At 46.7% G+C, this 26,067-nt stretch overlaps 2 protein-coding genes across 3 annotated transcripts; both read left to right on the top strand.

Annotated features, from left to right (window-relative positions):
• The first annotated feature begins 1,064 nt into the window (after positions 1-1,064).
• Positions 1,065-7,990, top strand: LOC135814142 (putative iroquois-class homeodomain protein irx-1). 2 transcript variants are annotated; one of them, XM_065327212.1, is made up of 4 exons: positions 1,065-2,268; positions 5,575-5,828; positions 6,071-6,381; positions 6,661-7,990. In XM_065327212.1, exons 1-4 carry the CDS (start codon positions 1,882-1,884, stop codon positions 6,783-6,785), a joined length of 1,077 nt encoding a protein of 358 aa, XP_065183284.1. In that variant the 5' UTR covers positions 1,065-1,881; the 3' UTR covers positions 6,786-7,990. The 2 variants fall into 2 exon arrangements, with proteins under 2 accessions (XP_065183284.1, XP_065183282.1); XM_065327210.1 differs by having other exon boundaries at positions 1,066-2,268; positions 5,572-5,828.
• Positions 7,991-8,747: 757 nt separating this feature from the next.
• LOC135814141 (ribose-5-phosphate isomerase-like) lies at positions 8,748-22,435 on the top strand. Its single transcript, XM_065327209.1, has 11 exons — positions 8,748-8,923; positions 9,034-9,094; positions 10,398-10,453; positions 10,994-11,053; positions 15,495-15,559; positions 15,773-15,841; positions 15,942-15,969; positions 17,006-17,116; positions 17,694-17,753; positions 21,357-21,402; positions 21,625-22,435. The coding sequence occupies exons 1-11, from the start codon at positions 8,813-8,815 to the stop codon at positions 21,711-21,713; spliced, it is 756 nt and encodes a 251-aa protein (XP_065183281.1). The 5' UTR covers positions 8,748-8,812; the 3' UTR covers positions 21,714-22,435.
• Positions 22,436-26,067: the final 3,632 nt, after the last annotated feature.

Here is a 26,067-nt window from a genome sequence, read left to right as displayed (position 1 = left end):
CTGCACAATGCACAGCTGAATGTTGCCTGCAAGACAGCGAACGCTGTTCCACTGGCTCAATTCCTACCCATCTCCTGTTCCACTGACTCAATTCCTACCCATCTCCTGATTGACTACATGTACTAGTGCTAGTGGTTTGAACACACCACACACAGAGCTGGTACAGTCTCATATGAATACTTCAATGACGTGCCTTCACGTGATTGTGTACTGCATAGCCAAGATCCCCCCCCCCCCCCCTCCCGTCCTGATAATTATCTTGCCCATTTCATTTCACCACTCGTGTGTGGCAAAATCTGGAAACGACGCAAGCGATCGTCGAACTTTCACCTCACAACACGTCGTTGGTGAAGGACGGTATAGAAAGTCTTGTTACATCGTGGTTGAGATATTTCTCATCGTGTAACGCCAGCATACTATCCTGTAGATTACGCGCGTGCTTGCGTCCCAGAGGAAACTCTTCCCCTTCTATGCGTTGAATATGTGAGCTTGCATCCGTGAATTTGTCGGTCGCCCATCTAGCGACATCCATTTGGCCGTGTCGTCCGATACAGTACCGAAAGCCTGCAGCGAGTGAGGCAAGGGTGCCGTGAAGTGGACCAAGCACTGCGACACAATGGCAGTGGCACACCGGCCACCGTTGCAGGCCGATCTTCTTTTACGCGGTGGGACGAACACCGGTAGACCCAGGCCAGGGCATGGTGTGGGTATGCACATATCAATGTCTGTGTACGTGTGTGTATGTGTGAGCGTGTGTGTGTGTGTGTGTGTGTGTGTGTGTGTGTGTGTGTGTGTGTGTGTGTGTGTGTGTGTGTGTGTGTGTGTGTGTGTGTGTGTGTGTGTGTGTGTGAGGTAAGGGGGGGGGGGACAAGGCACTCATGAACGGGCTGATACTATGCTGGAAGAGTATGAGAGCACAGCTAGCCTACAGGTGACGACTTCTCCTCACGCCGATAGGACCCGCTGCAAGAGTAGCACTTTCCGCTCGCTCTCGGCTAAGCCTGAGCCAGGGCAGGCACGGTGGAAAAGGACCGAGCAGTTCTACATAAATGTACACGGCTCGACAAGAAAAGGAGGAAGTAGTTGCAACGACTTTCAGGTAACTTCAGCTCTGACTTGCCTGCAGTTTGTTGGAAGTGTATTTGTACCACGGTGAATTTATCCCAATTGTTTGTCAAGCTGCACACTTGTGAAAGAGGACAAATTCTCCACTCGTTGGGACGGATACAACTCCGACTTAGGCAAACGTCTGACGTTGGTTGGTCGCTCAGGAACCGCCCCCAGATCACCTGTGTCACTCCGCGTCCAGTACTGAACCCATCACCATACCCGCAGTTACTGAGTTAGACTGGGAACGCACATGTGCAGAACGGCTGGCTGCACCGACGTCATCACATTGTCCAAGCGTTAGAACATTTTCGAACAACGTGTGAAGAGGCTGCGTGAACAATTGCCCCGCTGCAAGGACATTTGTGGGCAACATTCTGCAAATCTGAGAAGAGAGGAAACTCTAGACCCGACGTGTCTGTCGTTGACAGTAAGTCATCGCCAGCGAGTCTCCCTCCAATTTTCCTGATTCGAAGCTGGTACCACAGAACTTTGGTCGCTCAGTTGTTAGTTCTACTGGCTGGAATCTGACGAACAGTACTTTGCAGCGAGTGACAGGTCTACGGGCCGCTAGACTGGGCCTTATAAATACGATTAAGAGTTTATCTCCTCGTGTCAGTTGTGTTCCGTCGTCTGTTGATACCAGTTAGACTAGCAGACACTGCAGGCTGACATCTCCCTAACTGGAACGTGACCTGTGAGGCTCATAGGTTCTCTATCTCCCCCCCCCCTTCATCTCTCTATCTCTTGACTTGTACAATAGTCAATAGGATCATGATGTCCCACGTGTCCAACACCAATCAGTCTTCACTGATGTGCCCCACCATAGCCTGGACACCAACACCTAGGTCGTGTATGGAGCTATCACAACCCATCGCCGGATTCCGACACAACACCCTCAGTAGCAGCAACGCCAACCACAGTTTGCTGCAGCCCTCCTCGTCTCCGGTCGCAGCCTCTGCTGTGTCTACAGAACCCCCTGCGTTTTGTGTGACCAGCAATGCTCACCACCAAAGTGGTCCAGTCTCCGGTCAGTTGTCCCCGCAGAGTCTGCAGCATTCACCATCGCAGCATCAACCACACGGCCAAGTGTCTCCTCCACACGGCCAAGTGTCTCCTCCACCCTGCACAGCGCCCATGTCAAGCCGAGTCAGCTGGATGGTAAGTGAAATGGAATACTTGTCTTGTACCCTTTCAAAGGGAATCTGAAGGATGTGGGAGAAAGAGGAGGGGGAGGGGATATTATCATTGGAAGCAGTTTGTTCTAGGCAATGCGAGTAGGTATGTACTTCAAGCATCTTGGTATGATCTGGTATTGCTCGGCGTCCAGTCACGCTTCATAATCCTGACATGATGGAAGCTGTAACAGATATCTACCGGATACCTGCTTTTCGTAGTTAGAGCACTCTGGCGCTAGAGAACTACAGCCGTGGGTAACGCCGGATACCTACAGTACGTCATGTATAATTGTACTCTGGAACAGCTCATCTTGAAATCAACTACTCGTAGTCTAGTCTTACTGTGGTGCAGCTTCACGTTATCTCGAATTCGTGTACTGGTGGCAAATGTACATAGCCATGGCGTCATCAGTGCAGCACCACACAACGTATTATAACTAATTCTCCTACTTCTGAACGTTACGAGCAATGACTCTTGCTCGAGATCTTAGTACTTCGAAGTAGTTGTCGACATGATCCCCGCCGGATACTGGTGCCCTTGTCACACCACTGTTATTCTGAGCCGTCAAAGTTAGTCAGTACTGACTGCGAGTTATGTTCGCCATGCTACTCTGCTAGGTTTCAACGTACTTTGAGAAATGGAATAGGTTTTAAAAGTCGAGGCCCATCATTGAGTTGAAGACGGAGCCGGTTGGTGATGCCCATTTTCAAAAGAGTGTCTCCATAAGCAGGGCTTTGAAGCTTCACACTGCCCACCGCCAATCACTGAAATGGGTTCTCACGGAGTCAGTGAGTGTGTGAGTGTGTGAGTGTACATGACTGTACATGATTGTATACGTTCAGTTGATTAGTGTCATGTAGATTGCAGGTGTATGTGTGAACACGGAACACGGCTACCTCGCCTCCTAGTATTACATGCCGTGTACTAGACTGTGTGAAGCAGATGTCACTGTGCCGCTAACAACTCGACTACTTGATGCTTTCCTGTTGAAGCTCTGCGGTGCTATCATCGCCCTGCGCCGCTCTCGCCTCCCAGGCCTTCAGGACCGTTGCCCGTTACTACCACACATCGAGCAAGGGTAACATAACACCGTCTAATTGTACGACACAATCGTACACCCCGTGATAATACCGATAGCTGTTGTGACGTTTGTCACGGTACCACCCGATCCTTCGCTGTACTCGAACTCCCCGAACAACAGTAACTGTTTATCGACGTTTACTCGATGCCCAGGGTGCCTGACAAAGGAATCGATTTGTGGCGCGCAGATGGTGATGATGGTGAAATTGGGGAAAAATTCTCCTAGAGTCAAAATGAATTAATTTGTCCAATACAAATACAAATCTAGTGAATATTGTATTGTGCAGTCGAGTGCCTGATTGCATCGTTGAGTCGCCCCTCATCGGCTCACTATGTATTATACTTCAAATCACGAGTGTACGATGTAGATTGTAGTCGTTTATAGCCCAGAGTCGAGAGGTCTGAATGAGAGAATATCGGGGGGCTGATCGTTGCTGATCGAAACGCTCTCTTGACTTGAGCTGCGATCCACTGGCGCACTCACACGAGTCACAGCCCCGAATTCACATCTAGAATCTCTAATGCGATTGTTTATTTTCTGCCCGCAAAGTGAGCGTCAGAGTGTGTCCATGCATCCATGACATTGGCAGACCTGCAGAAGGCGCACAAGTACCATTGATAATTAATGTATTCTCACTCAGCTCAGTAGTAGCCTATTGTTCGCGCTAGTGAATCCAGCCAGTGGCAGGGTTTTGTCCACTCTCCCACCTTTCAGCTTCATCTTGTTCTCGAGTGAGGGAACCGCTTTGCCCCAGGCTGGATAGAGTGCCCACCGACCGTCATCCTTGTTGTTCGTTTCTTGCATCACCCACGGGCGTACACAACATACACAAACACACATGGGTAGATATCTACGGGGTCACACTTTGAGCCGCAGGATCCGAGCGAGCTAGTAGACCTACATCACGCCTTTCGTGTCCCCAGGGCATACTCTCTTGTGTAACAGTCCATGTTCTTCGCACTTTTGTACCAGCCTCACTCGTACCTTTGACTTTGTTCGCAGGTGTGAACGATCGATTCACACCTTATTTCCGTGTCAGCATTGGCCCCGGGGAGTCGACTCCCTGATCTCTTCGTTGTTTGTAGCATCTCACTGGCTGTTCCGTTATCGGCATGCACAAGTCGAGACCGTGTACATACACATGTTTAAGTACCAAAATTTCAGGAGTAGGGGGCTCTTGGTCGATGTATACTCAGTAGGCTCTTGACCGTACTGAAAATACAGGAACAGATAGTACTCTTATGCACTGTGACTCCCCTCCCTTGAGTTGAGGGGTGCTGCAGGGTCGATGCCCAGCGAGAAAATGCCACTGGATCAAGTCAGTAAAAGTCAATGGCAAATAGTCCCATGATATTGATCTGGGATCGTCGCGTTTGTCACCGCAACAACAAACCACATTAGAAACTAAAAAACGCCTGAAACTTGCATGTAAGAGAGCACTTCCTAACCGTTATCTGTATTGTCCTCTCTACGCCTTCACAGTCGTCGCACAAACATAATATACATCGAGATGTTCGTAGGAAATTGAAGTGATCCTGGGCGTCCATGGGTGCCACTGGGTGGCAAAGTAGTGGCCGGAAGTCGTTGTCGGGCGAACTGCCAGAAGTTACAGAGGTGTTTTGAAGTAGTGTCACTTATCAGTACCTGCACATGTTCGGTGGTGTGTACACGGTAATCTGTGTGTCAACTTTCCATCGTTGGAAAATACACTGAGAGAAGGAAATTCTAGTACTTCGAAGTACGAACATGACTTTATTGTAATACGTGTCACATAATCTGAAATCAATTATAGAAGCTGCCGATATCCCGACTTGCAGCCTCTGACCTTTGCTAAGATGCTGGTGTTCAGCCAGCAGCACAGTCACACTAAAAGAGTCGTGAAGTTTGTGATGAGGCTCGTAGACTAGGATATACAATCAAACTCGACACTTCAGATCTAGCCGGCACTGTATTTGTGGTATCTGCATGTCATGTCTGCATCTAATCATCACAATGTCATGGTAATCGTTCGTGTACATTCAAAGTATGTAACATGAGTGTGAACTACGCAACAAACACACCTGCTAGAAGGTACTTGCCTATTGGTGATGCAATTTTACACAACAACAACAATTGGCAACTTCATGTACTGCAAAAAGATGATTGGACGCTTGCATCACACAGTAACCGTGTTACTTCTTGTCTTGTGTGTTCTATGGATGCAGCAGCCATCTCCAGTGGAGCGCAGTCCCGCCATCACCTCCTCCTCCCCCGATGTAATCCCATCCAGCGGTAGAAACCTGCTAATACCGTCTAATGGTCAGCCAGTACAGCGTAGCCAGGTACCCCTGGTCATGCTGCCAATCTCCGTCGCCGGACCGCCGCAGCAACAGACAATTTACGAGAGCCGTCCCGCCGTCGTTCAAACATTGTCCCATCAACAGCATCGCCCAGCACCACTGTCAGCTCCTGCACCATCCGGGTAAGGAGCTTTCACAGTCCCATCACCTGGGCCACGGTCTGTCATTACCAGTACAGGCATGATGTACACTGGCTGTACTTGTAGTTCACAGGGTAAAACTAAGCATATCGCACTCATTTAGGTGATGTCCTCGGTCTTAGTAAAACGTATGTACATGTATCTCCGATCTACACCCGAAGTCCTGCTTCTCACATTCTAAGATGTATTTTTTTGTCCTGCAATCATCCTCTGTCTCCATGCAGACCCTGCTACTATCAGAACCTTGCGCCATCCCAGACGCATCCCTACTCACACCAGCTCATGCTATCGCACGAGGCGCCGGTCAGCCAACGCGAGCGCACCAAGCCGCTGCGTGACTGGATCCTGAAGCATCGATCACACCCCTACCCGAGCAAGGAGGACAAACTGGCCTTGGCCATGATGACACGCATGCGTCTTGACCAAGTCTCCATGTGGTTCGCCAACACCCGTCGCCAGATCCGCAAAGTAGGCATGAAGGCCTGGTCAGGCGGTCTCTTTAGTGCACCACTACCACACCGGGTTGGAAATGGAGGTGAGTGATGGGACTATCAGATCCACATGTCTAGTATTGCTATAGGATATATCAAACTGAGACTACATGTGCAACCACTAGAACAGCTACGTGTATACCATTCGATGTCCAGCCGACAAAATAATGTAGCAGTATCCATCACTTTGCACTGTCCACACACTGTGTTTCGCTCTGGTGTTGCACACACACCACAACCTCCTTACCATGCCAATGACATCATTGGTCGTCTTCAACTAACGTTCCCTTCTCTCTTTTCTTCTCTTCTATTGTGTTCTTCAGCTATTATTCCTGTTCCGGATGAGGAGCGTGAGGATGACGGCGAGGAGGAATCCAGCTTGACCTGCTCATCCGATGACAGTTCATCTGGCAGAATTCTAACCGACAGCAGCTGTTCCATGGAGTAATCACTAACATACCGGTAGTCATTACTGCGACAAGTCATGTGACCCGTTGCCATGGCTGTGGAGCACTACAGGACATGGGTTCTACAACGAAGCTGACTGCTGGTGTCATGGTTGCGGTCATGAGGAACTGTTGGTGTAATTCAAGTAGAATATAGGAGATTATGCGCAATAACAAACTAGATGGACTTTATAGGGTTTGGTCGATCGAACGTAACTACAATGCTACATAATACGCAACATAATAATTATTATATTATTTGCTTGAGTAGACCGCAGTGCCATCGCAGGCTGAGAAACACTTCTATGTAATACGATATGAATTACCAAACAGCATGTGTAATGATATACTTTAGCCTAGACCTTCAGCGTGGGTGTAATGAAGCAGCTGTATAGTTACTACTTGGCTGGCAGACTGCAGAGTAATCGTACTGGTACAGTTGAGCATGATTATCGATAGTGTAATGATGGCCACCGTATTGTGGAATTTCAATACGGACGCGGAGAGAGTACGTACTAATGTAGCCAATAATCATAATGATAGATACCGGTAGGCAATCTAAAATAGATATTTACTAATGATTTGTACTAATGAATGTAGTAATGAATGTAGTATTATTTTCCACTAAGCTAATCTGTTAATGCGGCACAAAAAACATGAGCACCCGATTGTATTGAATTCTTTTTTCCCTAGCTGACGACAAATTGTCGCTCAGTAGATCCACTCGACCTGCACACCGTAGTACATATCATTTACGTCTGTTTGTTACCGTGGTTACAGCCAATCGATACCATTATAATCCATACCCGTCCCGGCAGAAGTACAATTCCCGATTCTACTCGTAATTTTTTTGAGAGCTGCATCCTGGTACAGGATACACTGAGTCACTGATTAGTATAGTAGTGCAGATGTACGTGTGTAATGATGGAGTGCTAGGATGGTTGATGATATAGTTATGATTGTGAACTGTCACATGACCTTACATAGTAGGAGGTCAAGTTCTGGCTTGCAACTGGCTTTCCATGATGCGGTTCTGTTTCGCAAGGAAGTAGTTCATGAGTATCTCAATAATTTGACTGCTTTTTGATTCAAGTTGAACTTGCTGGCTTACACTGCTTTGCTTGTGTGCTGCTTGCTATCAGTTGCTATTCCAGTGTGAAATAATCACTACTGAAGTCTTGTACCGTAGAATCTACTATCATCAACACTGATCTGAGTGAGTTGGTCTAGGGAAGTATTAGTTGTCTCTCAGGCTGCAGTCTCAGCTCAAACGAGTTACGTACACTGGCTATGTACCTTTGCCGCAGACGTCCTGCAATGATCGCAGTGGACACTGTGGAGAGAGATCCAGAAGAGGCAAAGCTGAGAGCCTTCCCTATCAAAATAATAAATTCTACTACTACTACTACTACGGTTCATGATTTCTCTTCCTCATTGCTTTTAGCCAGGGAGTTGTATGTGTCAGGGAGTTGTATACAGGGAGTCGTAAAATACCGGTATTTTACGACTCCCTGGTTGTATACAACTCCCTGCTATTACTAGTATTAGCCAACACTGCAGTCATCATGCATAGTGCATTTCTAGACTCCTATTAAAACTACTTACTTTGGTGATGATATCCCGGCCCATTCCCTGGACCGACGTGTAGATGTACAAGGCAGGGAGTCGGAAACCCGGGACGGGTTAGATCTACAGCACTACCGCACGCGTCATAGCTGCTACGCTGTCACCATGGTCACGTACACTAGCGCCTGTTATGTAAAATTGTTGTTGAGCTCTTTCACCAGTGTTCACTGAAACTCTTTTGTGTTGCTCGACCGATTTCCGGTCACTCGAGAGCACATCCTCAGACGGCATGCCGCAGCCTTGTACTGTAGTTGTCGTAGATCTGAATGAACTCCGAAAAGTCAGCACTTCACGATATCAAGAGTCCAAGAGTTATGGACTCTTGACGATATGGATGATCCGGCTCAAGCACTTCCGATAATTTTGAACACAAGATAATTTTCTTCACAATCGATTTGCTCGCATGCGTTCTTTGTTGCTTCACGGTCTGAGAGGTGTTCGGAGCTACAGCATGTCTACGGTTGAGCAAGCTAAACGAGCTGCTGCGTTCATGGCAGTGGACCAGCATGTTCAGGTAGGAGAATGAATGAATCGAATTTCCGAATACTAGCACAGTCATGTACCTCGACCCAATGTTTCAGGGACGATGTGTGAATGTCGTGGTGTAATTATCTCACAATGCAGAACAACACAGTCGTTGGAGTGGGCAGCGGCTCAACGGTCGTGTATGCCGTGGAGCGACTGAGTAAGTCTGACTTACTGGACAGACATAATACACAGCACACGCGATATTTTGAATGTACATTGTACACGTGGTGCATGAAAAATACTCAAGTCCCCCAAAAATCCTATTTTGGTTTTTGGAGCACTTTACTTAGAATTCACTGTAGTACACGTAGTTTTGAAAATGAGGGAAATATCCTCAATAGGACGCGGCCTGACGCTCCTTGGCGTGGGTGGCTAAGCTGTGTACTACCGTCATGGACATGGAAATCCAGCCGATTGACCGATGCCGACGCCCTCAGCTCGTACAGAACGCTTGGTGCAGTGCACTTGTTTATCCGATGCGACCAGCTGCCAGCGCGCTGCAGCGCATAAATGCATGTTAATGTGTGCACCGCTTATCCACGACGACGGCTGCATGGCCAGCACCCTGGGGCCGCTAGACGTGCAACCGGATTTCCATGTCCACAACAGTAGTACTAGTATTCAAATTATTTGCATACAGACACCATTGGCATAACTATGCTATGGCTATCACTACCAGGGAGTCATAGACCCTAGAGACACTACACGAGACCATAGCACCCAACATGATGCGCGTTTAAGCTCCCCGGATTTGGAAGTAATTCCACGTGACCAGTGGCCCATGGAGCTCGCGGCCCAGCGGACCAGCAATGCCGTATGCCAGCGTGTATAAAAATATATCGACCCTGCTCCTAGCGCGTCTGGAATGGGCAACCCGAGAACGACACTCACGTTGTTTCATGTTTCAGTTGCCCGTACAGTCTCCCTAGATGCTATCACCCCCTGTCGTCCATATATGTGCTACCTTACTTCTATTCAGTCGCTCATCTCCATTCTATTAGAAGACCAACGGCACTGTTCAGGAGCTTGGTTCACGCATTCATTCAGAGAGTCTGTTTCCCCAAACATTGGAACTCTCGCTTCTTCCTGTCGATTTACCCGCGGCCGGGGAGCGGTGGTTTTCTTGCGAGCGTGCCAAGTCGAAGGTGTGGTGGGCTTGCCGTGCGCTCTGGATGGCAGTAGCGAGTTAGTCAAGTGTTGTGTGAAGTTGGCAGGATGAAGTCTATCCTTCAGCCCTGTGAGCAACTCCAACTTTCTGACTGCTGCTGCCTAAGTTGCTGGTATTGTCTCGAAACAATATTCTGTAAAAGTTTGTGCAGTTTGTTGGATGTTCATGCTAGTATATTTCCTTGCAGTTCTTTGGTTCGTACTGGTAAACATGCTTACTACAGATGATGATACTTCGAAAGTCTATCCAAGTCTATTTCCTTTGTTTCTTTTGCCGTGTCTTTCGGTTATAGCCGAGCGAGTGAAGAATGAGAACTTGCAGCTGAAATGTGTGCCTACTTCGTTTCAGGTTGGAATCCCTCTGCGCGTTGATGTGTGTGCTGCATACTTGCGTTTGTGCGTGTGTGTGTGTGTGTGTGTGTGTGTGTGTGTATGTGTGTGTGTGTGTGCATTTGTGTGTGTGTGCATTTGTGTGTGTGTGCATTTGTGTGTGTGCATTTGTGTGTGTGTGCATTTGTGTGTGTGTGTGTGTGTGTGTGTGTGTGTGTGTGTGTGTGTGCATGTGTGTGCATGTGTGTGCATGTGTGTGTATGTGTGTGTATGTGTGTGTGCAAGTGCATACGCATTTGTGTGTGCATGCGTGTGTACATGAGTGTGTGCATGCGTGTGTGCATGCGTGGGTGCATGGGTGTGTGTGCTCTACAAGTAATACAATACACAGAAAGAATCCATGCTGTCATGCGTGTGCTTGTGCTACTGATTGAGACAGTGATTACTGCTTGACAAGGACGATGAAAAAATGTTCAGTAACGAAAGTACAGTTTGTTGTGTGAGGATTTTAAATGATCAGTTTCTCAATGCTGAAATTCCTGTTCTATTCGGTCTACAGGCACGGCAGCTGATCATTTCAAATAATCTGGTTCTGGCAGATCTGGAGACTTGTCCTGAGGTATGGGTTATCATTATTATTAGTATTCACACATATCCGCCGGATGAGTACGCGTGACCCATGCAACATGGGGACCCACGAATACAAACCAGCGTAATAATATTCCCTCAGCAATAAAAGCAAGCAAAGATAAACGAGAGCCCAGGCAGCATGGTTTGGGAGAGAGTAATTCATGTGCTGCCATGAGCCGCTTTGCCCAAGAGAGCCGTCTTGATCTACGCTCAGCCCTCATTTATCCAGGTACCCCTGCCTTACCTAAACAATAAACACCTCTCTCAACTGAGGACCCTTCTAGTCGGGGATCCAAGACAAAAAAAGTGTCTAAATCTGAAAGTGGTCTGCCACTAGAATCCGAGTAAAATCGAACTGTACAGGTGGAGAGAATACCTGTTGTGGAGTCGAATGGTAGTTGTTGGCCCGTCTAGATCGGGGAAGGAGCTCCGCGAGAGGCAATTTTAGTTCAGCTTCGTCGGTCACTTGAACTGCTCACCTTTCGTCTCGGGCCGATTCTGAGTTGCGTAGAGTACGCACATGACAACCAAATGCAGTCAAATTTGAAAAAAAACTCAAAGCGAGTGTCTGATCTGGTCGGCGACTTCACTTTGTTGTTCATCATATTCTTGGTCAAGAAGTTTACTCTCGCTCTTGTAGAAGTAAAGCACAGGGACTTCGTAAGCCTAGCCTAGATATCGTTTGGTCCTTCCACTACCCACTCGCAATGGCAGCCAACAAACTACCCGTCGTGTCGTGTAGTTTGACGCCGCTTCGCGAGTGATCTCAAATGTTTTCTTGATTGGAATTTCGTTGATACGATCGATACGAGGGACACCTATCATTCTGCGAAGGTAAGCTTGGACCCTTTCCCTGCTTCTCTCTCAGGCACACACACCTTCAATAGCACTCGATTAAATTAGAGTTAGAGTAGAAATGATATAAACGCATTGTAGTCACTACTCAATCGAAAATGAAATAAACGAGAGAGCTTGGAAGCTCAGGGCCCTACGCTATGCTTTTTTGCCTTGATGACCTAGACAAAAAAAAGCATAGGGATGTTATAAATTCTTTAAAAAAATCCTTTTTTTTAAGACATAACCTGGGATTCGAACCCGCACTATCGCGCACCCTGCATGCATCCCCCGATACACTTCGCATACATACTAATTCTTCCAAGTTAAGTTGTTTCACATTGTGATCTTGCATTTGAAAGCCCTATTTGAATATGCATTGTGGCCAGCCGTCTTTGATGGTACGGTACGGTAGGGGATAGGTACGGGACAGGTACGATCGAGGGTAATACGACACCGTCTCCCGTACCGTACCGTACCATCAAACACAGCTGGCCATACAGCTGCCCGCAATATTCAAATAGGGCTTTCAAACGCAAGATAATAACGTGAAGCAACTTGGAAGAATGGGTATGAATGCGAAGTGTATGGGGGAATGCATGTAGGGCGATAGTGCGGGTTCGAATCCCAGGATATGCCTGAAAAAAAATAGGAGAATTGAAAAATGTATAACATCCTATGCTTTTTTGCCGTCAGATACGGATAGCGCCAGGCGTGACACAAACAAACACACAAATACCAAATTAAAGCTGTGTGGACCCTGGCTAGCGCCAGACGTTACTGAAGTAACGTCTTCTGCATAGCTACGGGAATAAATACTACAACTGTAGTAAGGAAGACATGTCCAGTGCTGTGCAATTCATGGACAATATGCCCAGTTTAATATGTACATTGGAATAAAATGTAGGATGATAGCGTCATCGCTTTAGAAGCCAAGCTATGTACAAGCAGTTTATATACAATGTGTGAACAGGTTAGGTGTGTTGACAGCCATAGCCATAATTCACCGCAGTTGTATTCTAGGCTCGGAACTGCAGGTGGGGCAACACTTCGCGGTCGGCGTTGGTTACCTGGCTCGGCACGGCTCGTACTTTCTGGTGGACACGGATCGTCCTGGAAGGGCAGCGAGTGCTGGAGCACAATGCCGTTGGTGCAGTGTGTCGTCCCTTGGCCACTCAGAGTTTCCTCGTTGAGGTCGTTATTGTCCCAGCAGAAATGAACATCACCTCCATGCTGGGAAATGCCACGGGGTACTACAACACTGCTGGCTGCGGAACTTCCTGCTACTTCGAGAGAATACCCGGTTTCTACTTCTCGCAGCTTTGAATACGATATGCCATGGCCGAACTGGTTGAGAAGATCCACCATGTGCTTGCTCCTCGTGTGGTGGTGGACAGTAAGCGCCAAAGCTACGTGCTTTGGTGTCAGAATAGATCCACGAGTTGCAGCATACACAATGTCCTCAGCAATTGCCAAAATCTTGCAATGGATGTCGGTAGGGACATGGACACGGGAGTCTGTCAGGTCACCAATGTCACACTTCTCAGGGCCGACAATGGTCATGGCAAGCACATTGTAGAGGATGTCTGGCACTGGCACATTCTCATTTACGACATCACTGGCATGTGGCATGGTGGGTATTGTGGGCTGCTGATCACAGATGGCGTTGTTCAGAGCCATGGCTGTGTGGAAGGCATGTACCTTGCAGCTGCTATCAATAGCTGGAGGTGCATCTTCATCCGCCATATCATCTCCAGCATATTCGTCGGCGCACTGCTGGGCTGCCTCAGCCTTGGCTACTGCTGCACCAACTACTTGTAGCAGTTGTGATTCTGTCAAGGAGCTGCTTACAACGCTCTCGGGTGATAATGGACCAGGACGGACGAAGTTGATGCGTTTTCCAAAATGCTCCAACAGGCGCTTCTTCAGCAGCCATCGTCGGTATTGACTTGCAGCTCCGAGCTCTGCCAGCTTGGCGCTGTACTTGGACGTCAGGCTGTCCATACGCATCGCTCGTATTTCTGTCTCACTGAAGAGCTCCTTCTCCATGCATACAGCCAGCCACTCAAAGGCTCTATCGTACACATTGTCGTCTGCAACTGCCGTCGTCTTCTTTGCCTCCAGTGCTGCCACCGTACTAGAATGAGTGTAGTTACGGTAGCAGCAGAAATGGTAGCATATGTCCGATGCTACACAATCGGGACTGCCCTCCTGGAGGGTAAGTAAAATCCGCTGGCCTGCTTCATCTCCACGTGCATTTGCCGCACGGATCAAGCTTTCGCCAGCACGGAATTCTGAACAGAGGGTAAGCGGTTCAGCTTTCCGGTTCTTTGTTTTTGTTTTTTGTTGACATATTATACACAGAGTGATGTCGATGGTTGTCACTTTGCTTCGTGTCATAACACGCTTCTTGGGAGGTTCATCCTCACAGGCATCTGCGTCACCCACCTCCTCTGCGCCAACATTGCTGGCAAGGCCACCACTCTCCTCTCCCTCAAAACGACTCAGAGTCTTCTTGTGGGTGTAGGCTGCATAGCAGCGCCTATGGTACCAGCCACGCGGGGTGCTCTCATCCGTGCTACACTGCTCCTGGCAGAGAAAGGCCCATGTGCCGTCCTGGCGAATTTTGGCAGCAGATACCACTCGAGACCAGCTGGTGTTCGTGAAATTTACTTTCTCCTCCTTTTCGCTTCCTTCGATCTTCACACAGTGGCACAAACATGAGCTCCATGAAATTTCCGAAACCTGAGTACTGGCTGAAGCCACTAAATGCCCAACACTACCTGGACTTTGTGCACAGGAGGCACAATTCTCGTCTTCCTCCATGCTTACTCGCGTGGGAATGAAATTGAAAGACCTCGTGCTTCCTCAAATAAGTTCCCCGGCCAGCGTCGTCATTTTCTACGGCGTCATCATTTTCTAAATTTTTCAAATGTTTGTCGTGGGTGCGCAATGTGTGCATGCTCAAGCCATGCGCGTACGGACGCACGGCGAAAATAAATTTGCGACCTTCTTGAGAACGCTTGAGAAGGCTTGCGAAATCGTCGACGAAAACCCTCTCGCCGCTCGTCTCCTTCCCCGATTCAGAAGGGCCAACAAACAAAATTGACCTTCTATAACCATCACCTATCAGCCCTGAAAGCGGCAAATACTCGGAGTGAAGTGGCAGACCCAATTTTATTTTTGAGCTTCGGATCCTGTACTATTCCGGATCCTCTGAGTGATATTTTACTGTCAAATTATTATTACGTCAGTCCGAGGGAGGTGAACACGACAGGCATTATACTCTTGTCTTCCTGCTTTCCGAAGCCTGATGCGAAATCTCGTGTGTGAACTTTGCATCGCACTTTAACAAATTCACTGTACATGTATCATCTGCATAGGACGAATCACAACTCCTAGTCACAATCTGTATGAATCTACTTGTATGCTATACAAGCATCGTCATTTACTTTCTTGAAATGTGTACTTTGTCGAAGTGTGTTGTGATATACCGGCGGTAGACAGGTTGACTGGGTGTTTTTTGCCAATTTTGAAAAGCAGAGTATGAATTATGGATGTCTTTGGTTGTGCCTGCTCTTGCCTGTGTGTTGTAGCTTGATGTGGCTATTGATGGAGCGGATGAAGTGGATGCCCACCTTTCCTGCATCAAAGGTGGCGGGTAAGTATTGCGCGCGCACGCGTGTGTATGTGTGTGTCAGTCTCTGAAATTGTTTCTTTCCTAATGCCCTTCGCTCAATTGTTGTGCAGGCGATTCCTCCTAATTGTCTGCCATGCAGTTTTGATTGGGGTACGAGGGATTGAAATATTCCTATACCCCTGAAACTGATTTCTTCGGCATTCCTTTTTTTCTGTGTATCTATTTCCTTGCCAGTGGCTGTCAGACTCAGGAGAAGGTCGTCGCAGCTGCAGCGAAGAAGTTTGTTGTCGTCGCTGACTACAGGTAGGACATGTCACTGCAAAGTGTACAATCGTCATGGTTGGCCCATCACCTACTCACGCTGCTCTTGTTGTCCTCCATTGTCTTCTCCTACTCGTTGCAGAAAGGACTCTGAGCGTCTTGGTCAGCAGGTAAGAGCAGCTGTGTTGAGCAAGTTGTGCCTCAGTGTTTCTTGTGGTATATCCGCCCTGGTGTAAACCTTTCAGCAAGCATTGAACATTCATCTCATTGCTACATTCACAGTCAACCTAGCGGATGAGGACCCTCGATAGGGACCGGCGGATTCTGCTTGAAAAGGTGGCAGATACTGCTCGAAAAGCAGTGAAATTGGCAGAACCATACAAACCTTATGGCGGGCAATTCCTCGAATTCTGCTCCATTTCTTTATCCACATACCAAACATGCATGAAACTTACCAAAAAAAGTACCGAATTCTGCCAGTTTTTCTGCCGGCATAATCCGCCGGTGCCTAACCCTCGATTGTGCATCAGAGAAGTGTCATTTTTCGCGATTTGTCGCTATTCGTGGAATGGGAAGTATTGTTAGGTACTCGAATATTCATAAGTTGTTAGGTACTCGAATATGCATAAGTTGTTAGGTATCTAGTTAGACTTGGGTGGAGAGACAAGGATTCATTTATAACAAGAAAAGAGGACCAAAGAGCTACACATTTTGCTATAATGTCCACTAACACCATCAGTTACTTTACAATCAGCTCAAGCGATAACATTGCACGTTCTGACGTTCTGCACCTAACTGGCAACTGACGTGCTGGAGCTGATTGCCAGTTAGGTGTCGAACGTCAGAACGTGCAATGTTATCGCTTGAGCTGATTGTAAAGTAACTGGTGGTGTTAGTGGACATTATAGCATAATGTGTAGCTCCTTGGTCCCCTTTTCTTGTTAGGTACCTGTTGAGGTTTTAAGAGTATGTAGTCAAATGATCACTAGGTCTGAAGATTGTGTGTGTTATTCGTGAGTTGTTGTTATACGTGAGGTCGTTATTCACAAGGTGACTGTTGTTATGTGAATGTGGTGATGTATGCCCTAAAAAAAGTTGGCATCAGGTTTTATGCCGGAAAACATTGAACATACTGCATGCATGGCATTGTCACTACTCACTGGCAACCACCAGCAAACTCCAGTTCCCCTGTGTTGTCCTGTGCAGTGGGAGAAAGGACTGCCTGTGGAAGTAGTGCCGTTTGCCTACAAGCCTGTGGCGATCAAGATGGAGCGCATGGGATTCGAGCCCGTGTTGCGTATGGCCAAGAACAAAGCCGTGAGTAGCACCCCTAGCTAGTGCAGTTGAGTTAGAATATACACTCATGTCTCTCTTATCCGCACCTCGGTTTACCGGGCACCCTGTGGGCGAGTTTAGTAGAAATATCACTGGTGTCCTGCCATATTTCTTTGTGGAAATAGTGACAACATACATATATGCCAGACCTCTGGCCCTTCTCCATCAAAACGTACATGATTCAGAGTATCTCCGTCATGTTATGGGTAGTGCCCGGTCCCGGACTGCCCGGATAAGCACGATATGAGTGTAGTGTGCAAATAACAACCGGCTGAGTTTTATTGCATCTAATTCTCAATCTGCGTCTAATTCATATGTTGCCCAAGTCTCATAGCTAATCTTTTCCGAAGTTTGAACTTCGTGACAGATTACATAATTAATTTAAGTACCAGTAGACTTGAAAACTGGGTATATGACATCATCATCAAGTATGTTACCACAGGGCAATCATTTTCTTCTGAGTGATATCTCCGTGTGTGTGTGTGTGTGTGTGTGTGTGTGTGTGTGTGCGCGTGTGTGTGCTTGTATGTGCCGTCGGGTTCCTGTTCTGCTTTGGCAGGGACCAGTGATAACGGACAATGGCAATGTGATCCTAGATGTCAAGTTTGATGCCACACAGGTAAGCTGTGACAATGTGTACAGACCATCTGGTAAAAGGAGAGCGATCGCTCTCGCGCGCCTTCGCTCTCCTTATTTTCTTTTAGGGCGCGCTTTTCGTCGCACGCCTTGAGAATTTCGAGCGCATCCGCATCACTATGAAGTTCTGAAAACACTCAAATATTTCGTAACCCGGCTTTCCCTGAACGGAATCGAGTAATAGAAAGGTCTATTCGCATTAGAAAGTTCTCAACTGTCGGCTCCAACAAATCGGAAGTCGATCCGAGGTCCAATAGTGAAGTTACGGCACTCGCAAGGTATTTTACGTACCTTTGCAAATTTTCACTTCCGCAATTGGGTGGCAATCATAGTATCTTGACATAAAGGATTTCCCTCTCTTGCGTGACAGTCCGGGCATGCATAGACCTGTGTGACGCCAGGCACAGGTCTTTAGCGGTCAGCTACAGAAGAAAGGAGCGCTCTACGATGAATACTACAAAAAATACCATGCCATGTTAAGATCGGATCTTAGCGATTTGTCTCAATTTCCCATTGCGTGTGTCATTGTCCCTGATGAAGGGAAACTAAAGTTGTGGTCCGAACAGCTTTCATTTGTAGTGCGTACGGCGATTTTCCAGAACGAATTTGCCAGCTACATTGTACATGTACAGCAAAACCTGTAACTAAAGACCACCGTGACTAGCGACCAGCCTGGTACTACAGTAAAACCTGTAACTAAAGACCACCGTGACTAGCGACCAGCCTGGTACTACAGTAAAACCTGTAACTAAAGACCACCGTGACTAGCGACCAGCCTGGTACTACAGTAAAACCTGTAACTAAAGACCACCGTGACTAGCGACCAGCCTGGTACTACAGTAAAACCTGTAACTAAAGACCACCGTGACTAGCGACCAGCCTGGTACTACAGTAAAACCTGTAACTAAAGACCACCGTGACTAGCGACCAGCCTGGTACTACAGTAAAACCTGTAACTAAAGACCACCGTGACTAGCGACCAGCCTGGTACTACAGTAAAACCTGTAACTAAAGACCACCGTGACTAGCGACCAGCCTGGTACTACAGTAAAACCTGTAACTAAAGACCACCGTGACTAGCGACCAGCCTGGTACTACAGTAAAACCTGTAACTAAAGACCACCGTGACTAGCGACCAGCCTGGTACTACAGTAAAACCTGTAACTAAAGACCACCGTGACTAGCGACCAGCCTGGTACTACAGTAAAACCTGTAACTAAAGACCACCGTGACTAGCGACCAGCCTGGTACTACAGTAAAACCTGTAACTAAAGACCACCGTGACTAGCGACCAGCCTGGTACTACAGTAAAACCTGTAACTAAAGACCACCGTGACTAGCGACCAGCCTGGTACTACAGTAAAACCTGTAACTAAAGACCACCGTGACTAGCGACCAGCCTGGTACTACAGTAAAACCTGTAACTAAAGACCACCGTGACTAGCGACCAGCCTGGTACTACAGTAAAACCTGTAACTAAAGACCACCGTGACTAGCGACCAGCGTGGTACTACAGTAAGACCTGTAACTAAAGACCACCGTGACTAGCGACCAGCCTGGTACTACCGACCACTTCGCCAGGCACGGACGGTCTCACATTCAAAATGCACTGTAACTAGCGACTACCTGCTGAACGCGACCAGCGACCGCCTTTTCTTGTCCCAAAGACGATTTTTGACCCGTAACTAGCGACCGCGATGTAGGAAATCAAATGTTGCTCGAAGCTCCTTCTTGAAATTTTGATGATTTTCCGTGGTCCTGAAAGGCATCTTTCGATACTACAGCTGAAGAAATGAACGCAGGTCATTTTGACTGTGGAGTTGGTGTGGACTGCACTACACCTGTCAGAATTTCAAGCACTGTCAAGAATAAACATGATAGGAAACGTCTTGGAGAGCGTATCTAAAGCGCTCTCTGATTGATGTTACTACTCGGAGGAGAAACGAAGACTGAGCGGCTCTGTCACCCCAGTCATACAGCCGAATCGACGATTGCATCAAGGAATCCAGAAACAAAGCAGCACCGCAAGGTCCTGATGCTGGAGAATCGCGTTAAAGCAATCAAGAAGTCGCACAAAGGACAGTCGGTACCATTGATCGCATGAACAAATTTGAAGCCCAGCGCAAAACGAAACTTCCACAGGGAACGTTTGACTCCAGGCTTCAGAAGTAGGAGCTGAATTTGATGTCCGCAAAAAAATTAATCTCTCTCTCTCTCTCTCTCTCTCTCTCTCTCTCTGTCTCTCTCCATCTCTCCGTCTTTCTCTCCAAGTGTTGTTTGACCTGAAATAAGAATGGCATTGCGCAAGTCTTGGGAATTGTATTAGCTGCATTTTGATATACATATCATATAATGGGATCCATACATGTATATGGTCGCGCGGTGCAAACCTCTAACTAAAGACCACCTGCTACTAAAGACCGCTTTTGCTGGCCCCAAGGGGTGGTCGGTAGTCACAGGTTTTACTGTATTGGGTATTGAATCCGATTGGGTTATGGCAAGATGCTGAAAAAACCCGTGTTGTGCTCACCTTGGATAGATAAGGCGAGCGACTTTTTTGGGGAGGAGGGGGGGGAGGGTTGTGGGGACTGCTCTCCCACCACTCTCCTTGAGAGGATAGCGAGAGTGATTGTTCACTCTCCTGGATTTTTCTTACACGAAGGTCTGGTGTACTACATGCCGTGCCCTTAACTGTGCGTTTCTAGCAGTCTGCAAGGCACAAAAACCCTGGAGGGAAATGGAAGATTTTTGGATGTGCTGCGGACACTCCAAACTGACAAGGACAATGTTTCGTGCAAAACTGAACTGGCCGGTGAAGTTGACAGAACAGTTCGTATGCGCCGTTGAAAGCTTCAAACTATCAGCAGGAATACTACATCTTTCTATGTCACTGCTTTACACCAATTTCATAGCACTTATATTTAGGCACGAATGGACAGTCCAAGGTTCGAATAATCAGAAAACTCTAACAAGAATAAGAGGATGAAAAAGTGTTTTTGCTCCAAGTTTCACGCACTGTTAAAGCAATCATCAGAATCAGAAAACTCTATGGGAATCGTATTGACTGAAGTCAGCCCCGGAAAAGTTCCTGTTGAACGGTATGTTTGAATTAGACTGTTCATTGTCTGCATTCCACCTGCCCATGTACAAGTAAAACCGGTGTTTGCCGGACCCTGTACCAAGCGGAATCCTGTATTGACCGGACAAAATTCATGCACCAAAGTGCTGTGGATCGAACCTGCATCCCTGGGTTGAGTGGACTCCTGTCATGTCAGGACGGTTTCCGCTGCACCAAGGGCGTCCGGTTAGGACCGGTTGTACTGCACTTGCTTGTTTTGAAGTACTGTCATTTCACAAGTGTTTGGTGTACTTTTATTTTCGGTATTTTCGGTACGTCTGTTTCGTACCTAAAATTTCAATGCACCCAACAAACACTAACGCACATAATCCAATAGGGAACTGCTTCTCTGTACCTAAACTATCTGCTCACCAACCTGGCTTTTTGCCCTCATACCGAAAATTTTGAGCACCTAAAATTGCTGAAATAGAGTATGTTTTGATTTGACCGTGCGTCTTGTATCCTTAGGAGCGCGACTGGAAACAAGTGGAGAGCGACATCAATAACGTTGCTGGTGAGCAAGTACTATAAATACGACTCGTATACATCTTACACTTTGTGTCGTAGGATTTTGCAATGAAGTATTCTGTGCGCCAAGGGTTTTACTGTGAATGTCTCGTCCGAATTTGTGTTGATTCAATGTGTGCAGTAAATCTTCTACTTCTAAGTAGCCTCTGTCCCGGCACATGCAGTTGAGCAATTCTTACGAGTGTATGCTTTCTTGCCTTGTGCTCAGGTGTTGTTGAAGTTGGGCTTTTCGTTGGCATGGCTAACGTTGCCTACTTCGGAATGGAAGACGGAACTGTCAAGACCAGAACGCCATGATAATAGTGGCTTATCCAACTATGACACTATGACGGACTCGCGGTGGTGTACACCCGGACCTGACGTTCTCCTGCTTTCCTACACGGCCAGCAACAACCAGCAGTGCGTAATGTAATGTGCGCGTGTGTGAGAGTGTGTGCCTAATTATAACACTAAACACAGCACCGCAGACTTGCTATATATGTTGGCTTGTGGCTTTGGTGTGCGAGCCCTGCACACTTGCCTAGCATTAGTAGTTTGCGGCAGTAAGCCTTGGCCAAACGTATACTGACTGGCCTTGCTAACCCACCCTCGCCATGCTAGGCAAGAATGTACGCGTGCATGCATGCGTGCGTGCATGTCAACCAAAGAACTGTTCACAGCACTAGTAGTATCTTCACACGCGGCCTACAGCCAACATAGTTGAGTTTCACAGCTAGGCAGACGTTAGCACTGCACTGCCACTCTCTGTGCTTTGATTCTGGCCAATGATTTGAGTATTTCATGCAGCTCTCATTAACCAATTAACCGTCCATCTACCTGGAAATGTATGCTCCAGGAATACCCTATGCCCCGACCTTGGCAGTGTTACTCTTTAGACGAATGCTAGCCCTTGAATCGTTGAAGTAGTCAACGGTTTATTTTAGTGTAAGATTAACCATACATTTTGCTATGGTTAGCAATTGCCAGATACATTTTGCTAGCATATTATAAACTAGATGCGAACGTAAACTAAAAAAATGCTACCTGGTCAACCTGCGGCCCTCCTCCTTTGGTACAGGTGTGCTGATATCTTTTTCAGGGAGAAAGTGAGAGTGTGTTTGCGTATGTGTATGTGTATGTTTGTGCAGGTGTGTGTGTGTGGAGGGGAGGGGGGGGGGGTGAAATGGCTATGTTTTCATATTTAAAGTTCGGGAAAGAAGTCATTCCATACGGGTTAGTTTAAAGGGGGGGGGGGGCTACTATGTACAATGTCTTTGGGTCTGGATGCATTTTCCAACCTGGTCAACTCCTCATAGTAAGAATCCTGAAGATACGTTTTTCTGGTTTGAGGGAAAGACACAAACGGGAAAAGTCTGAAGAAAAAAATTGACTGTCACCACCAGGATTCGAACCAGGGACCTTCACTGATACATGTACTAAACATTGATAATACCCGATGATCCCAATACATAAGATCTAAGCCCACTGGTGATTTTTTACTGATGATTCCGATAGGGCATTTTGTAAGTGAACTTCTCAAGTCAGTGTCTCCGCACCTCAAGCTTTGTATGTTAGGACTGTGCACCAGCAGTCGGGTTGATGCCTGTGTTTAAGTGTGTTACCATGGATTTCAAGCGTAATTTGGTAGGAAAATTGTCAAATACCCGATCAGGTATTTGGCATACGCGTGTACATGTCAGCGTATGCCTTCATTTTCGATTTCCTGCCATATTTAGCTCTGTCTCAGTGTCTGACCAATTTGATAATGTTGGACTTGTTGGAAAGGTAATATTACCCGTGCTGCCTGAAGAAAATGACCTGGACCAAGCGGGTACACGTAGAAAACGCCGCCCTGCACAGCCTGTAGCTTGTACTGAAGTACTGTGTCTGCGTGCAGCATTCAGTGATGCCATAGTGACATGCTTGCTCTTGTTCAGTCAGTGTGTGCTTTCATGTGTCACATCTGTAGAGAACTCTTGCCATGACAGAAGCACACCGGCCAGTTGAAATTAATTTCCTGCATGATTTCCCTGGCCGTTGCGCGGATTGCGGAGAAGGGCAGCCTGTTCGATTACACCGTGCGTATGCTGGCTGATCCTGCAGAACTCCATAACCGAAATCCACACAGTCTAGTTAGTAGTGGTGCGTGTATGGTGCTGCTCAATGAAATCCAATCAAGCGAGTCACTGTCATGCAGGGTGCCGTGCAACCCTACACCTGCGAACACTGAGATGTGAACTGGCGCAGGGCGCAGACTTGATTCACGAGATCGGATTATTCATTGAGCCCTTTCTGATATATCTACACTGGGTACACTTGCAGGTAAATAATAAATTTCTAAAGCCTTGTATACATATGTGAAGAAGAGGTTGGTGCGACTTCGGCGACCTCTTCTTCACATTGTTGTCCCCAGCGCGGGCTTGCGAATTAGATGGTTTGTAGGCAACGACATTGTGAATGGCCAACGGTCCTCAGCGCTTGTTCAGCACCTCCATGAGCGACACTGACTCGCGCTGCTATCTGGTGTTCACGAGGTGTTTGTCGCGCTGGAAACGGAGCGTCTCTGTAAGTTGTATCCCCGGTGATGTTTGTGCCTGGAGAGCACTATATAAGATTAAAGTGATGCTCTTCAGGCACAATCTTCATCAGCCTACTCAAGCTCAACTGATGAGGGGTGAATTCCCCGAAACACTGTGTATTGAGCAGGGAGGGTGCTTTCTTGCAGGTTTGCCGAGTGGACGGTTCGATGGACTTCTCGTGTGCTCTGGATGGCAGTCGTCACGGAGTCAGTCAAGTGAGAATTCAAGTCGGCAGGAAAACCGCGAGCTCCCATGTAGGTAGCAACACACACTTCCCCTTGTATACATATCACCCATAATGACTTAAAAAATCTCAGATTTTGAGTTTTATCCACTCTCTACATAATTCTATTTTCATTATTGTATTGGTTTGGTGAGACTCCCATGATACATGTAGGTATCCATTTACCTCTGGAGAATCCGTAAATAAACAATACAATAAGCGGTTCTGCTGACTCAGGACCATGACAACATTCGTGGCATAACCTCTAAAGGGCACAGCACGTGCTGCTGCACTGCACATTAACCGAGTGCTCTTCACTCTACTGTGTGCCTGATCAGGCAGAAACCGTGTTCTCATTTTGTCAGGAGAGAGGTCATAAGCTAGGCTATTAGTACAATGTACTGTCAATAGTCATTGTATTGTTTGTAGTTGAACAGTGTAAACCGGGTAAAGTGGTGGTTAGTGCTTGCCACCTGACCCCAGCAGCTGGACAGGCTGTGACCCTACAGGCTATATGACATGTACATGTCTACACTGGCTATGCACACTCACTACTACTACTACTACTACTACTAGCACTGTGTTACAAACATACATGTACATTGTACATGTACAGTAATTCGGCTACATGTATTGGCATATTGCAGACTACAGCCTACTACTACTACTAGTACATGTACAGTCTGTATCGGCTATAGCGTACCCTTTTGATTTCCGTGATTTTATCACTATAACCGATGCATCACTATATGCGATACGATCGATTTTTTTCGAGCGACACATGAAAGGCAAGGAAATACTTCCAGCATGGCGTTTTGACAAATGAGCATGCTGCATAGTTGACAGTGCCCGCATTTCCATAAAAAATTCTGTTTTGTACATGTACATGTGTCACTATCAAAATAAGCAACGTGAAGAAAGTAAAAAAATAGGGCCTTTGATATTATTGCAACATGTATTTTAAAGTTATCACTATAGCCGATAATAATATAGTGTGCTATGCATGTTTTGATTCTATGTTGCCATCATAATATCCGATATATCATTACATCCGATAATATTGGTTATAGTGATATTTGTACAGGATAAAATACGTTTTGCTTTTGATATTTCGTACCAATATCACTGTAGCCGATATATTCTTATATCCGGTCACTCAATAGCCGATACAGACTGTACATGACGTATTGTACAGTACAGACTAGGCAGTGCAGTGCCAGTGTAGCATTGGTGTATTTTAAAAGGCGACATGTACTACAGTGTAGTACGGTATGTGGTTGCACTACAAAAAATAATTATTTATTAGTGCATGGGTGTGCATACCAAGACAGCATGGCAAGACTCCCAAGAGTAAAAAATAACATATGGTGTCTTCCAGGAGGCAGGGGCAAGTCGAAGAGAAGCTCTCATCCGGGGATATACTAATTAATTCTTGGGCGAAAATTCGGAAAAGAATTGAAGTTTGTTTAATTTGGAAAGATTTGGAGAGATTTTCGTTTTTGTGTAGCCAAGGACTTTGTGCGGCTGTGGGGGGTAGAAATTAAAATCATTCATGACAAGGCTACAGCTAGTACAGTCAGAGGAGTTATGCCATTCTTATTATACATAATTGTAGTCACTACTCACTAGTATGTATACACATTATTACATGTATTGTCATATTGATAAAGACAGCTACTGTACGAAGACAGTACAGTGATGAGCATTTTGTCAAATGTCCATAATTATTATAATAATCTAATCAGGCCAAACTAAAGAAGGTGTGTGGTTCGACTAACATGGACATTTTTTTTACGGGCGGGCGGGCGGATTTTTTTTTTTAATATATTTTTTAGTACATGTAAATACACTGTATACGCGTATCGAGTAG

Source organism: Sycon ciliatum, chromosome 4 (genome assembly GCF_964019385.1).
Source record: "Sycon ciliatum chromosome 4, ocSycCili1.1, whole genome shotgun sequence".
NCBI lineage: Eukaryota > Metazoa > Porifera > Calcarea > Leucosolenida > Sycettidae > Sycon > Sycon ciliatum.
The sequence above is the reverse complement of the archived record's forward strand: the minus strand, read 5'-3'. Positions and strand labels throughout refer to the sequence as shown.

Coding starts and splice junctions, on each gene's coding strand:
- LOC135814142 (XM_065327210.1), top strand. CDS start 1,882: ATGATGTCCCACGTGTCCAACACCAATCAGTCTTCACTGATGTGCCCC. Junction 5,829..6,070: donor TCAGCTCCTGCACCATCCGG/GTAAGGAGCTTT, acceptor GTCTCCATGCAG/ACCCTGCTACTATCAGAACC. Junction 6,382..6,660: donor ACACCGGGTTGGAAATGGAG/GTGAGTGATGGG, acceptor TGTGTTCTTCAG/CTATTATTCCTGTTCCGGAT.
- LOC135814141 (XM_065327209.1), top strand. CDS start 8,813: ATGCGTTCTTTGTTGCTTCACGGTCTGAGAGGTGTTCGGAGCTACAGC. Junction 9,095..10,397: donor GTATGCCGTGGAGCGACTGA/GTAAGTCTGACT, acceptor TTTCGGTTATAG/CCGAGCGAGTGAAGAATGAG. Junction 15,970..17,005: donor CTGAGCGTCTTGGTCAGCAG/GTAAGAGCAGCT, acceptor TGTCCTGTGCAG/TGGGAGAAAGGACTGCCTGT.